The sequence below is a fragment of the Poecilia reticulata genome, linkage group LG16 (genome assembly GCF_000633615.1).
Source record: "Poecilia reticulata strain Guanapo linkage group LG16, Guppy_female_1.0+MT, whole genome shotgun sequence".
Classification (NCBI taxonomy): domain Eukaryota; kingdom Metazoa; phylum Chordata; class Actinopteri; order Cyprinodontiformes; family Poeciliidae; genus Poecilia; species Poecilia reticulata.
The window spans coordinates 7,612,216-7,626,955 of NC_024346.1; the positions used below are offsets into that span (position 1 = coordinate 7,612,216).

At 38.0% G+C, this 14,740-nt stretch overlaps 1 protein-coding gene and 1 pseudogene across 3 annotated transcripts; one reads left to right on the plus strand and one right to left on the minus strand.

Moving 5' to 3' along the window:
* Positions 1–269: 269 nt before the first annotated feature.
* Positions 270–9,871, plus strand: notchl (notch receptor, like). Of its 3 annotated transcripts, none has more exons than XM_017309257.1 (11): positions 270–486; positions 2,311–2,455; positions 2,758–3,090; positions 3,957–4,183; positions 4,536–4,866; positions 6,487–6,662; positions 7,245–7,309; positions 7,397–7,520; positions 7,974–8,071; positions 8,506–8,837; positions 9,289–9,871. In XM_017309257.1, exons 1-11 carry the CDS (start codon positions 435–437, stop codon positions 9,788–9,790), a joined length of 2,385 nt encoding a protein of 794 aa, XP_017164746.1. In that variant the 5' UTR covers positions 270–434; the 3' UTR covers positions 9,791–9,871. The 3 variants fall into 3 exon arrangements, with proteins under 3 accessions (XP_017164746.1, XP_008429396.1, XP_017164747.1); XM_008431174.2 differs by having other exon boundaries at positions 271–486; positions 7,248–7,309; XM_017309258.1 differs by having other exon boundaries at positions 271–486; positions 2,314–2,455.
* A 3,098-nt stretch (positions 9,872–12,969) lies between these two features.
* Positions 12,970–14,740, minus strand: part of LOC103477875 (meprin A subunit beta-like) — a 33,814-nt pseudogene continuing 32,043 nt past the window's right edge.

Sequence of the window (14,740 nt, forward strand, 5' to 3'; positions counted from 1 at the left end):
GTGGTATATTTGACAACATTTACTGATTTATCTTACAGAAAGGGCATGGTCATTATTTCTGGATATGTGTGTGTGTTTAGATTCAAAAATCAAATTCAAACCACGCTGCGTCCTCACGACATGAAGAAATAGCCCTCCTAGCAGTTCTCCAGTCACATTACTGCAAAAACACACACAGAGGCACACAGGGGTTAGCGCCCTTCCTATTCTTCTGCACACAGTGGCAGGAAGTTGTCCAGATATCCGCAGGGCCTCTGAAAAAAAAAAAAGGAGTGAGCGAATAGAGTGAGCAGGGTGGCTGATGTAGCGGTGATGACATTTGGTGACTTCGCTTAGCGCGAGCAGCAAGACCTCAAGATGTTCTTGATGTGATGGATCAGGGATAGATTAGAAGATCTTTCAAACGCAGGTTTACAGAAGAACGTGACGTGAACATGCTGAGTCTCAGGATGTTTGTCCTGTTGGGATTGAGTTGCACGTCTCAAGGTGAGTTTGGCTAAATATTTCATAAAATCATATTTTAATGTACCAGCTCTCCGTTTTCCTGTTCACATGGCTGGAGGTCCTCAAATAAGAGTCTAAGAAAATTAGCATTTACTGTGTAGAAAAAATGATTCTCATTTTAACTGCTATTACTGTTCTGCTAAAGTTTAAGTGAATATTTAGGCTTCACAATCAGTAACAGGTTTTCTGAGATTCTCTAAATGTGTATTTACATAAAAATGAGGGTTAGTATTTAATTCTTTTTGTATCACATTTTACTGTCCTAATGAATCATAGTGAAGTAGTCATCTAATTTCAGCTCTATTGTCAACGGGCTCTTTTCCCTTTATGGTCTTGCTAACACCTGCCAAGCCCATTGTCCAACTCCATCACATTCCACATTGCCTTGGTGACAACCTTCGACCTTTATCAAGTTCCCAGCCCACTCCGTTTCCTTTGGCTATTCGCTCCTTCTGGAAACTTCCTGTTTATGTCGGGCCCATTTCCTGTCCCCTTTAGCTGGCTGTATTGCGACCCACCTTGCGTGGCTTGACCTGCATTGTGGTGAATAGTTGCTGATGGCTTGAAACAATAAGTAGTTGAATGCATGGAAGAACCAGCCATCTGATAAAAACACTTTGGTTTGAAAAGCTAAGGTTATATACACAAATACATTAACCCCACCCCAGTTGTTCGGGTTAATTTATATTTGCACAGTTAGGTGTGAATGTGGGGGTATTGTTCTCCCCAGGTTATTCATTCAGAAATGCACTAAATGGGCACATCATGACCTCTTTGCCCTTAAAATAATCAGCTAAATAATTTCAAAAATGTACCAAACTAAGGATTTGAGAGAGTTTGCCAAGGCCAAATTGTGCCTGTTAGACAGTTTGGTTAGACAATATCCAAATCTGATGTGATTGTGGTTTGTTTCTGGTTTGTAGTGATTAACGTCCATCAAAATCAATCCAGGGAAGGCACCATGGTGAACTGTTGCCGGTGTTGCCCTTTGGTCTGTATAGTTATGGGTCTCTCAGAGTGCATGCTGACCCCTGTTCACTCCCCAAAACAACAAACATTTGGACATATGAACTCAGAACTGGGTCATGTTCTGGTCTGATAGATGGTTTTGGAATTGCATCTGAGTGAATGTGTGTTGTTCACTTAAAAGATGGCAAGCCAGTGGAGGCAGTGTGATGTTTTATCAATGTTCTACTTGGAAACCATATAGATTCTAGCTTGATACATACATTTTTAATCATTGTTGCACACCATGTAAACCCTCTGTAAAAGGGTACATACGTATTCTAGTGTCTTTGACCTCTTCCAGCAGGATAATGCTCACAGCCATAGAGTAAAAATGGTTCAGTAATGAGGGAACAACCAAGAGGTGTTGATTTGGCCTTCAAATTCCTCAGATATTAATCCAATTGATTAATATGGATTGATTCATAAAGGACCGCCACTTGACTGCTGCTAACATTGGTGTCAGATACCACAACACGCAATCAGGGGTCTAAAAAAGACCACGCCTCAAAAGGGCACGATTGTTTTAATAGCAGAAAGATCATCAACTGAAAGGACAGCAGTCATAATATTACGCCTTGTTAGTGTACATGTATGTTGTTTTCAGATAAATCTGTCTGCTGCAAGATTGTATCCTTCTGTTAAAAGAAATTAGCTGCAGTATGCAATTAAATACCTCATAAAACCAGTTTGTCTTTTTTGGAAACTGAGTAAAATGATGTATGAAAGGTTTATTTCAACAAGCCTCTAATTGCTGTTTGTGTCAGCTTTATCATTCATCCTAATCCGTAATAATCTCAGCAGCTGGGTCCAGTGATCCATGGGACCAGTGTCGCGAGAACAATTGCAAGGAGAAGTTTGGAGATGGGACATGTAACCGAGAATGCATGGAGTCACGTTGCCTTCGAGACGGATTTGACTGCCTGAAGAATCGGGTTCACTGCAAGTAAAAAAACCTTTGTGACTAAATTAACGTTTTGAACTGTAAATTATGGAAACCCTTTTAGCTTAATAGGCTGGATTTTAGTGGTGTAAAATAAGCATTTCCTCTTCTATTATTAAGATGTCACATATCAACAGATGATGAAAAAACATTACCTGGAGGATTTATTTTACATACGACCTGGTGCAGATATTTGTAAAATTAGAGAGTGTGCTTAAACACTTTATTATTATGATGCTATCATTTCTGTCACTAATTTTCCTTCTCTTCTCACGCCTTTGTTCCCCATTCATCACATCTCTCAGTCGAGGATACACTCAGTATTGTCGAGCTTATTATGCCAGCAATCGCTGTGACCAGGGCTGCAACAACGCTGACTGTGGATGGGATGGAAGTGACTGCTTCAGAGAGCAGAGCCCTCAGTGGGCCAAAGGCACCCTGCTTCTTCACACCAAGATCCCAAAGCAAAATCTCTCCCTCGCTGTCACACCTCTACTCTGGACACTCAGTGTCTTCCTGCAGTCACCCCTCAAACTGAGGGGAAACATTTCCCTTGCAACAAACTTGAACTTGTTTGACATTTACCCTCAGAAGTTTGCCGACATGCTGGCTCACTCTTCACCAACAGACTCTAATGGGTAGGTAATACGTGTGGGATTTGAGACCACACCATTTTCTTATTTTAACAGTAATAATATTAAAGACAAAGTTAGTTATGTAAAGTAAGCTTAATGAAACAGTAAGTGATATGATAGATTATACATTAAAAATTAAGCATTTGGCAAGACTGCCTAAAACAACCTCAAACATTTTATATACATAAAAATGGTTTCAGTTCCTATATAATAACACATAAAATGTAAGGGTACCAACTGGACTGCCTTGAAGACCTCCATTAATCCAAGCAGGGCAACCTTAAGCTTTGTCATGGAGCAATTAACAAATATCTCTGTATAACTTAAAAGCCCAACAAGCAGAAATTACAAGAAAAGCTAAATTAAGTAACTGTTAGTTAAATGTTAAAGATAATTTGGTTCAAATTTGCAACAGCAGCAAGATATTTGTGTCCAAAGCTGTTGCATCTTCAAAGTAATAAGGCTTAAATTCAATTGCATTGCTACCTTGGTTAACTTAAAAATGTGCAGAAACCTGGAGAATTATTAATTAATTAGAGTATGGTAGGGTTAAATACTTAATCCAATTCAACCAAAAAGATTAGTTGTATTGACTTAAAAATACAACAAGCGAAGTTGGTCCACAGCTATATGAGAAATACTTTATTATCACTAATCAATATAAAAATGAAGTACATAACTGTGGGTCACTCCTAGTGGAGTGAGGTGGACTACTTAAATCGTTTATAAAGACAACCTAAACTGAGCAAACATGTAAAACTAAGGGTGGCAAAGACAACACCTTGTGGATCTTCATTAAGCGCATGAAAGGTATAACATTTAAGAGGTACCTGCTCTTTTGTACCAAACTTCTCCTGTCTCCTCTGTAGTTCCCTCCTGTTCCTACAAGTCGACAACAGGCCTTGCTCCAGGTCATCTACCTGTTTCCCGTACGCTACTGAAGCCGGCAGTTTCCTACATGCAGTGATAATGTCAAAGCCTTCGACGTTCCCAATTCTGCAGGACCCGCAAGTCGCATTGGAGCTGCAAGTCATTATCGGCATCAGAGGTGTCCAAGAGGAAATAGGAAGCAGAGAGGAACAAGTGGAAGTTGAAGGTAGGCTCTTGTTTCCCGTCACCTACACACACGCTCACACACACTTCCATACTCCAAATGTAGCCAATCAAAACAATATAAAACAGCTTTGTTTTCCTGGTGTGCAGACTGGGGTGTGAATTTCTTTGAATTGTATTCACAATCAAATAAAAAAAGGTATCAGCACAAAGATGATTTTCAATGTCTTCATAAAGTAGAGGTATAAATAAATTGTAGAAATAAATTAATCTTAAATTATTAAATGGATTTTTTAGATTAAATGCTCCTTTCATCAGAGGTAAAATTATCTTAGATAACTGGTGCTACTTTTATTTACTTGTATATCTTAATGTTTCCATTATTTCATTCAAAGAGCAAACCCCTGCCTGGATTTGGGCTGTGGCTGCCATTGCAGTTGGACTTCTGATTTTGATTCCTCTGGTGGTCTTTCTGGTGATGAGGAAGATGAGATTGCAGCGATCAGAGAACAACGGCAGTGTTAGGGTGAGACATCGGTCTAAAGTTGCTAACGATGATGACAGCAGCAAATCCAAGGCCTGGATGCAACACACACCACACCAAGAGCAACGAGTTCGATATAACAGAGAGAAAGACAAAATTAGCCTTCGGAAGAAAAAGAAATACAAGGAAGCAGAGAAAAAGAGAAGGAGGGAACCGTTAGGGGAGGATGCCATACGAATGCGGTAAGTGTTGCTGCTCCTAAAGATTGTGATGTGGTCTGAAAGAGCTGTGTAACCAAAACATTTGTCCTCTGCTTTTTTATGATTGTGGCTAAATTTTATTTTTGATTGTCAAAGCTTCTCATTTTGGAACACATTTAGAAATTGTGTTCTAAATGTATATATTTATTTCACATTAAATTCAGAGTTTTACAACATTTTAAGAAATACAACAAAGCACTAAGATGTGACTTAAAATGTTACATAGTACACTGCTCATTGCATGGTTTATTTATGATACCGATAGGTATCTTCAGTGATATCGTATCTCAATTTCTCTCAGACGGTTTCTTTTTAATGCAACAAAGAATGCTCAAATTGACCGTTCATCCTCAAAGTCTTAGTAGGAGTCAATGGAGTTTGATTGTCCTACAGATGTGTTTTGTTGAGCTAAAGTTAGTGTCCGCTGGAGGAGCTCCATCATCTGGGGTAGCCAGGAGAACAGTCAATACTCCTCCACATTAAGATTAATTGTTTGAGGTGGAATTAGGATATGGTCATATATATAAATAAATCAACTTGCTTGTGTTGATTTATTATTTTGTAGAATTTTATCCTGTTTAATAGAGCTATATGACCTGTTTAATAGAGCTATATGACAATTATTAATAATCACTCAACCACAAATGACACTAGCTATCCAAACAGCTAAACAGAATGAATGCAGAAACTCCAGACTCAGGGTTGACATCTTGAAGAATTTACTGACATCAATTTTTTGTGAAAGTGTAACAGGATAAACAAAGGAATACATACAAGTATCATTCGTGCAGTAACAACGTCAAAATCACTGCACACACCATTTTTATACACAGACTAGAGGTCCGAGTTAGCTTAGCAACAGGCCGAGTTTACTACTACCATAAAAATACACAATTTCTCTACAAATGGAGATGTCTGCAATAACTATTCTCATATGTAATTAATTCCACTTATAATACTTACAGATGATGGTTTAGCAGGCAAGAAAACAACATAAGCAGAGCTGAGGAACTGCAATGTGGCTGCAACTATACTACTTCTATTGCTTTTTATAACTACCAAGAATGACCACTAGATGGGATTGTTTAGCCCAAAATAAGATAACAGCAAAACGGTGAACATAACAAAGTTGACAAATTCTTGTAATTATTGAATTGGATGGATGGATTGGAAAGAAAGAAAAGCTTTATTTTTATGAAAAATCTAAATTTAGGACAAGTGTCCTTGTATTTTCTTAGGATCAATTCATTTAAAAACTACAGTACTGATCTCAAAGAACATTTAGACAAATAGTCAATAATCAAGGCAAACAGAAGAACTCAAGAAATTATTAAAGAGCTTTCGAATGCTTACCAGTGTCCAAAAATGTCTTCTAAAGAAAGATTAAGATCATTGTATTTACTCTTATGGTAATTTGTTCCTATAGTTGTTAGATGCAACTGTTTCCCAAAATCAACATAATCCAGAAATCTACTGTACATGTACTGCAGAGCTCCCTGGGCACTTCCGGATAAAAAAGTGGGGAAAAAGGAAAACTAACAAACAAATTGTAACCAGATATATTGGAAATATATGATTTCATAATACTGTCTTGGCTTACAGGCCTTTGAAAAGGGACCAAGAGCCAGGAAGTGACACAGATTTTACCCAAAGCTCAATGGAGGACATCAACATAAGATGCTCCAGGCAACAGGAGGTTCCCTCCATCTGTGACCACAGGACCGCGGACCAGAGACACTTTCGGCCTGGAGCTGCTCAAACCCGCAGGCCAATACAACGTAATCTGTCATATTTGTTTTAGAAAGAACACAACTTCTCCTGGAATGTTTTGCTAACTGTCTTGACAATAACTTTAACATTCAACATGATAACTAAAGTCTACAGCACCTAAAGTGAAGTTATTGTTGTGCTCCAAGATCATCCCTTCCTCTGATCTTGGAGCGAATTTGCCAGAAGGATTCAAAACTGTCCTGAAAGTTTTCCACTAGGAAAAAAGCTTTTTGTAACTCTTGAATCCAATAAAAGCAGAAGAGGATTTAGTTTCCATTTTGCTTCATTCTTGATTTTAAATTAGAATATATGTGTTGTGTAATTTGTTTACACTTGAGGATGAATTTAGCTCACAGTTTATGCCCTGAGTGAGTATGACAGTATAATTTCTCATCACTGAGTGTAAATTTATAAATATATAAAATGTAAACACTTATTCGCAAAATACAGTAAACACACAGTCCCTACAGTAATCATATAGGACCTTGCATAAAGCTGTTTTAATAAAAGAAAAAAATGTTTTTAAGATTCAAATGCCTTTTACTATTACCATTTGAATGAGAATCATGCATTCTGAACTTTCTCTTAAGCAGCTCCACCTAGAGGATGGGAAAGGAATGCCATGCCTCCTCCTTTGCTCAGTCCCCCTCAGCAGGTCAGTCATTGCAAGTAGTTAAGCTAAAAACCAAATGTGTATTGTGGGTGAAGTCAAACGTTTATCCTAGTAATGTTCTGTTGGCAGTCAGCAGAGTGGTGTGGTCCAGATGGGTCTGTGGTTCTGATCCGAGCTGTGCGCAGTGGGCTGGACAGAGTGGTTCTGGAGCTGTTGCAAGCTGGAGTTCCAGTGAACAACACAGATCATACTGGTAATGCTGGGGCTTGATAATGTACCTCAGCCCCCAGTCCTCATTTAGAGAGTTTATTCACAGTCATCTTTTTCTGACACTGAGGGGGTCGAGTAAGTTGTGACTTACCCCGTCTCTCTCACATCCTCTTTTTGTGTCCCTTCTGTCCCTCCTACCTGTCCTTCTCCAGCTCCCCTCCTCTCTTCTTCTGACTCAGAGCAAAGTTAATATTCTTGTGTTGATGGATATATTAGCTTTGTGGTTCATCTTTCTCCTTGCTTCAGCTCTTCTGTCCTTTTCTTTGTCTTCAACCCTCTGTCCTCCTGTCTCATCACCCCCTTCCTCCCCTAATTAGAGGTGTCCTCCCTCTTCATCCCCCATCTCCTTACCATCTGGGCTTAACTCTGTTGTGTAATGGTTGTTCACTGGCTGACTTACTCCCTCACCTCCCCTCCACTCACACTTGTCTCTCAGGGAGATCAGCCCTACACTGGGCATGCTCAGTAAATCACCTCTCCCTAGCAAGGACCCTCATTCGCTATGGAGCCGCTGTGGACCTACAAGACAACAAGGTATGTGACTAAGATTTATTATCCAGACATTGTCCTGGAAAGAATTCCCACCTGTTAAACCTCTGCACATTTTTATGTGATAGCTGCAAACTTGAATATGTTATTTGGGGGATTTGGTTCACAGCAATGCAAAGTAGGACACAAACGAGAAATGGTACAAACATTTGAGCATTTTTGTGCAAATTCTTTTGAAAATGTGTTTCAATATTGATTTTAATTCTATCCCACTTTAGTTAGCTACCCCTAAATAAAATTCAGTGCAACCAGTTTCCTTTGGTTTGTGGCTGTAAGTTGGCAGAATGCCTGAAAGTTGAAGGGGTATAAGTGTTTTTGAAAGGCACTGTATCAGTTTATAGTTTTATCATCAAAAGATTATATGTAATAAATGATTTTGAGTACAGTCGCTTTTGTACAATTATTTTTTTTTCTGTTAGGGTGAGACAGCGCTCTTCCTCTCCTCCCTCCATGGTTGTTATGACACTTCCAGGCTTCTCCTGCTTCATGGAGCCAACCTGGAGCTGCATGACCGGAGGGGCCGTCGTCCCATCGATGTGGCCAGAGAGGCCATGCACCATCAGGTCCTGGAGCTCTTGCTGGCCCACCAGATCCAGAGAGGACCTGTTCCTGTTAACACAGCCAACGATGTGATGTGGGAGGAGCGTGCTCTGATGTACTCGCCGTGGGTCAGTTCTCAGGGTCTCCCTGGAAGAAGTGCCTCATTCTCTGGGATGATAGCCCATCGAGATATGACCTCACCACCTCAGAAGTAAGCTTTCAGAAATTTGACTCAGACGCACGTCGTTATTTTGATAGACTAACCAAACAATTTAGTGATTACAAATGATCACTAATGGTCAGCAAAGCAAGGTTCAGGTTGGTTGCATTGACTAATTCACTCTCTCTTTGGTTACCGAGCAACAACCTGTTGAGTAACTTGCGCAGCAGCAGTTTCATGTTTCACCTCCTCATAGCTGCTTCAGAATAAAAAGAATGAGGTGGAGTGAAAGGAGAGAATGATTACAACAGCTCGAGAAGAAAAACAAAAAAATCAAAAATGATCAATATCAACTGATATGTAACCCTTATATTGCGATGTTTTCAGTCATACAATGGAGATAATAAAAGGATTCTGTTTTTCTTAATTTAAGTTGTTCACCATAAGTCTTTGATGCCTTCATCAATTTGATCATGTTTTCATGACTTTTCTTTGTTGCCAGTGATTGGTCAATGGGCCGAATGCAGTACCCACCGCCCCAGAATTGGAGACCCCAGCTCAACCAATCAGCCACGGCGCTCGTTCCTCCAAGAGTCATGGGTCGTTCCCCTCGGCCAATCAGTACCTTACAGGAGGTGACATCAGAAGACGAGGATCGTGACCGGCATCACGAAAACCCCCGAGCCACTACACCTCACTTCCTCTCTCCCCAGCCAGCCCCCCGGCAGCGCTCTTTCTCATGTACCCAGCATGCACTGCAGCGCCGCTCCAGCGCTCTCCAGCCGGAGCCGAATTACCTCATTGTGACAGACAGAACAGCCAATGGGCCCATTGAGAGGCTGGTGGTTTCACCCCCACCGACTACTGCCGCCCAACCAGATCGCCAACCAGCGATGAACGGTGAAAACACCAGCAGAGTGGAGCAGGCAGCAGTGAGTTCAGTGACCACTGAGCAGAAACCCAACACAAACAGCACCACTGACTCAACGCAAACAGTCTTGTAAGAAAGAGAAGCAGGTAGTGAAATACAAGAGGACGGGACTCAAATCAGCTATATGCAAGATACACCGGTAGAGTCAAGAAAATAAAAACAAAAACCCTCTTGGACATCTTGTTATTCATCAGTGTTTAGCAGCCATTTTACTCTTTAGAGACATTCTTTACCACTTTTTCCACTTTAGGCTTTTCCTATTATGCAGGGAGACATTGTTGTAAATATTTTTTGGGATGAATCCCACTAACTTTATACAGTTTTTCTATATTTTTCTTCTAAGCAACTAGACTTTCTTGTAATCTTGTGAAATGGTCATTCCACAGTCTTCCGGTCTTTCTGTAGTTTTCTTTTGGAAAGAAGTTAAAAAGCAGTGATGGTTGAAAGAAAAACCTTCAGGAAGACTGGAGAAGAGTTGATAGAGATCACAAGAATCTGGCTCCTTTAAAATGAAATTATAAAGGAATAAGAAATGGTTCAAAACTTTTGCACAGGATTGTGGATGTTGCAGCAGCTTGTGTTCTGATCATTGTAGAATGTTCAAGGAAAAATCATTTTACAGCTGTGTCAGTATAGACCTGATAGCCTATGTACAATAAAGCAATTACTTTTACATTTTATGTGAATTTTATTATATTTATTTAATATCAATGCACACAAAGCAAATTATTAACATACAGTATATTGGAAACCAGTGTCTGTTGGCATTTATTTTGTCAGATCTAATGGGACACTGTATTACTAATAAAATTAGGCTTCAATCTTTTCTTTTGCTAAAGCTTTCAGTTTTAGCTATGCTAAAACTGCACAGCCATTTCAGGTATTCTATATACCAGTTATATATGTTTCCCAATACTCTTCATTTATGAATTACTCGCAATACTTGCTGGCATTTACATTGCGTTTTCAATCTGCTTTTGTTTTGCGCAGAAGTTCCATTTCTAGTAATTCAGTTATATATCTTATTAAATTGTTAATTGATAAAATGAAACGGTTTCTATTTAGATTTGGAGTGCAGACCATGGATTCAAAGATCTGTACTACTTAAAATAATCTGCAGAGAAAGTAACTCTAGATACAGTGCCAAAGTGTACTCCTGTTCACATGACAGGTTTTCCTTTTTGAATTGCACATCCATATGAAAGACATTAAAGGGAAACTATAGAGTTTTAGTGAACTGGCTACTTGTACTCCATGTGCACAAACTTAAACTAATACTTTGTACATTCAGCCTTCTTGAGTTCATATCAAACACTGAATATAGAGAATGTGATGAACTATGAATAAAATTCAGTTGTTTTAGCAGGTGTTTATTGATATTTGCTTATTTGTGTCCTTCAAATAAGATAAAGTTAGCTCACTGTACAAAAGTATCAATGAGGACAAGAATGCAAAAAAACTTACACAGCATTGTAAATAAACTTTAGCAATAGAAAAGAAAGTCACTAATACCTGTAGAAAGATATTAGATAAAAAAGTGGATATTTCTCCAACACCAGTGAATGAATAAGGCATGAATTGTTCAAAGAAGTTGACCTGTGTTGGTTATGTTCATATGACCACAACTTAACTTTTTCCATATATATGGACCATTGAGGTTTTTTCTTTCAAATAAAACCTCCAAGTCTGGAAAAGAATCTCAAAGGAGAATGTGTTATTTGAAATAATACATAATCTCAAAGATGGTGGCAGCATCACCAACTCTGGTAAAGAAATTGTTAGATTGTTTTTGTGTGTGCAGTGAAATTAAAATCTGAAATGTGTTTGATAAAAAAATACGACATACGACTAATGTGGATTTTTATTAGTATAATTCACTTGTCCAGCTTTAGCAAAGCTAAAGATCGCACATATCCTTTACCATTAAGCCACCAAGCCCCCATGTTTAAATATATTAGCATGTGGTTAAATATTTGTGCAAAAAAACAATTTTCCATAATATGGGTTTGATTCAGAAATTCAATAGCTTCAATAGTTATAAAAACAAATTCATACTTCAATCAGGTTTTGCAGGAATCTTCAATAATCTGCAGATACATGTTTAATAAAAATAAAGTCCCGTCACCAAATATTGTTGAATAGAAGCTACAAATTCAGACATAACTTAAAAACATCTGAGACTTTAAGAAAAAATAAGCAAAGTAATACACAGCTTCCCAATTTGTTGCACAGAGTTCAGAACTTTTAGGACAAGATATCAACTTATGCTGTCTTTATAACAGTGTAATGTTATAACACTGTTATAGTGAACAGTGTTATAACTGTTCATTATAACAGCTATGGGAATAATTTCTCCCATAGCTCTGAGAGATTCCTAATTATTTGGCTGCCTATGCAGACACAGAAGGTTTATTTGGAAGGAGTACATCATCTATCAATCGATAAAATTTTATTTGTATAGCACATTTCAGCAACAAAGCATTTCAAAGTGCTTTACATCATTAAAAACAAAAACACGGTCATGTAACATTGAATAAACAATAATACCCCTTTTTTAACCCTTTAGAACTTTAGTTAAAACGCCGTTTAACTTGGACTCTAACCCTTTAGGACTTTAGTTGAAATACCGTCAACTGGGACTCTAACCCTTATTTAGCCATAAGCAACTCTGAGCAGGTGGGTTTTAAATCGAGATTTAAAGGCACTTAGTGATTCAGCTGTTTTACAGTTTTCTGGAAGTTTGTTTCAAATTTGTGGTGCATAGAAGCTAAGTGCCCTTTCATTCCCTTCGTTTAGTTCTGGTTCTGGGGATGCAGAGCAGACCAGAACCAGAAGACCTGAGGGGAGGGGTCTAGACGGTTGGTACAACAGCAACAGATCTTTAATGTATTGTGGTGCTAAACCGTTCAGTGATTTGGAAGTTGAGTTTTACGTCATTTTCAATCGGCCCTACAGCAGAGTTGTCTTGCAGATTGAACTATTTGTGCATTTCTCCATGGAGATTTTTTCCTACCAGACAACCTTCAATTTAATGGGGGTAATGCAATCAATGATATCTGAAATTTTAGACTGAAAAACATCTACCAACTTATCTACGTCATTACAGCTTAAGTGTGAGGAAGAAAAATAGATTTGATTAAATGTTTCTGCTGTGTTTTCTGATAACATTTTGTGACAGTAGCTGTTTGTCCAAGTGGGTTAACGGATAAAGAACTTTCAAAGATAACATCGAAGTGATTCGACAGGGCAACATCAGTTACATGACAGCAGAAGAATCAGTGCCAGCAGGACAGAGAGGATGGGAGAGGCCACCATACCAGGAGAGAAGGAAAAAATGCTACAAGAGAAAGAAAAACATCCTTAGAATATACATCAATTCAGTCATCCTGTATTAAGTTTAATTAAGTCTCAATGTCATTAATATAATTTAATTCTAATGCAATGTCAAATTCTGTAATTTAGCTAATATTTTTTTCAATGATGATGTAGTGAGGATCTGTTTCCTCTTAATGAATAAACTTTTTTTTTTTTTTCAAAAATCAGGCACTTATTTTATTGAAAACTAAAGTTGTATGTATTTAGAAACAAGTAATGAAGCTACATGTTTTAATTCACCTGCCATATTTAGTGCAGTACTAGTAAAATTCACCCTGTTATTTTACTGCACTTTGAATGTATGTAGTCAACAACCAGGTGAAGACTGAGGAGGACTGAGTACAACTTAGAAGGTGTTACTTGACAATTTGTTTTACCATGGACTTTCATTCAGTTTTGGTGGAAGATTTATGTTCGCTGGTCTTAACTGAGGACATGGTAAAGTTGTTCCTTTGATTAGTGGGGTGAGATCTATCAAAGGACAAAACGATCAGTTAGAAAAAACAAATACAATGTCTGAGGAAGTTGAATAGAACTTTCCAGCACTCCCAATTTGTAAACAACAAATACAAACTCCATGGAGCCAAAATGCAAAATGTTGCAAAATGATAATTTGAAGTTAAAAAGTAGAACAATTTAAGTAATGCATTGTGTCATTAACTGTCATTTCCCCTCCTTACACAACAGCTACTTGGAATGACAGCAAATATGTTTTCTGTTAGTGTAAAAATCTGAAATTATATATCAGAGATTAAAGTTGTCTTGAATCTTTGTGTTCCCAACAGGGCCGTGCTGAGATCTTTGGAGGGGCAAGGGCTCAAAGTTAAAAAGGGACATTTTACTAATTTTATTAGTAACATTTTACTAAGTAAACCCTAATAATATCTAACTATTTAACATCTATAACAGGTTATTATGTAGTGTGCTGCACAGCAGCTCCACTATTACATTCTAACTAATAGAATATAATAGAATAAATTTTATTGATTCCAAAGGAGAAATTGCTTAGTTGTTGAAAGCCACTCCATCTCAGATAACAAATACAAAGTTTGTAAAATATATACATACCTAATAAATAAATAACTATAAATGAGCGCAGTAAAAATTTAAAACAAATCACACATCAGATGACAAACGCTTAAGATACATATAGGTACACTGCTTACGAGAATGGTGGTCTAAAGACTAAACCAATAAAAACTTAATTAAAATAGTTAAGTGTAATTATTTTTTGATTAAATTGAATTAAAAGTAATTTAAGTTTAATTATTTAAACCTAAGTCATTATTAATTTTAATTATTCAAGAGGGTGAGGGGGGATAACCCTCCTCCTTATCAACTGCTGTTTGGAGCTTGTGGATTCCTGGCTTATCGACAAATTTGTGACGGACTTGGACGAACTAATGAACACTCAGACTGTTGGTGTGGACAGAGACGAGGACTCTAAAACTCACTAACGAGTTGGAATCGATCGTGGAGAAGTTACTAGTTTCGGGTCAGCAGAACGACGAAACTAATTTGGATGATTGGGAACTGAGATGTAACGGAGAGATTTTAGGGAAGATTGAAATTTATAATCTTCCCGACCTAAGACATTCTGCTTCTGAATTGGCTTTCCCCGTGTGGCCTTGGAAGGGCTGCATATTTC

Excerpts from the sequence above, each read along its gene's own strand:
- notchl (XM_017309257.1), top strand. The coding sequence starts at position 435 with ATGCTGAGTCTCAGGATGTTTGTCCTGTTGGGATTGAGTTGCACGTCT. Across the intron at positions 2,456-2,757 it reads AAGAATCGGGTTCACTGCAA|TCGAGGATACACTCAGTATT; the intron begins GTAAAAAAACCT and ends CACATCTCTCAG. Across the intron at positions 3,091-3,956 it reads TCACCAACAGACTCTAATGG|TTCCCTCCTGTTCCTACAAG; the intron begins GTAGGTAATACG and ends TCTCCTCTGTAG.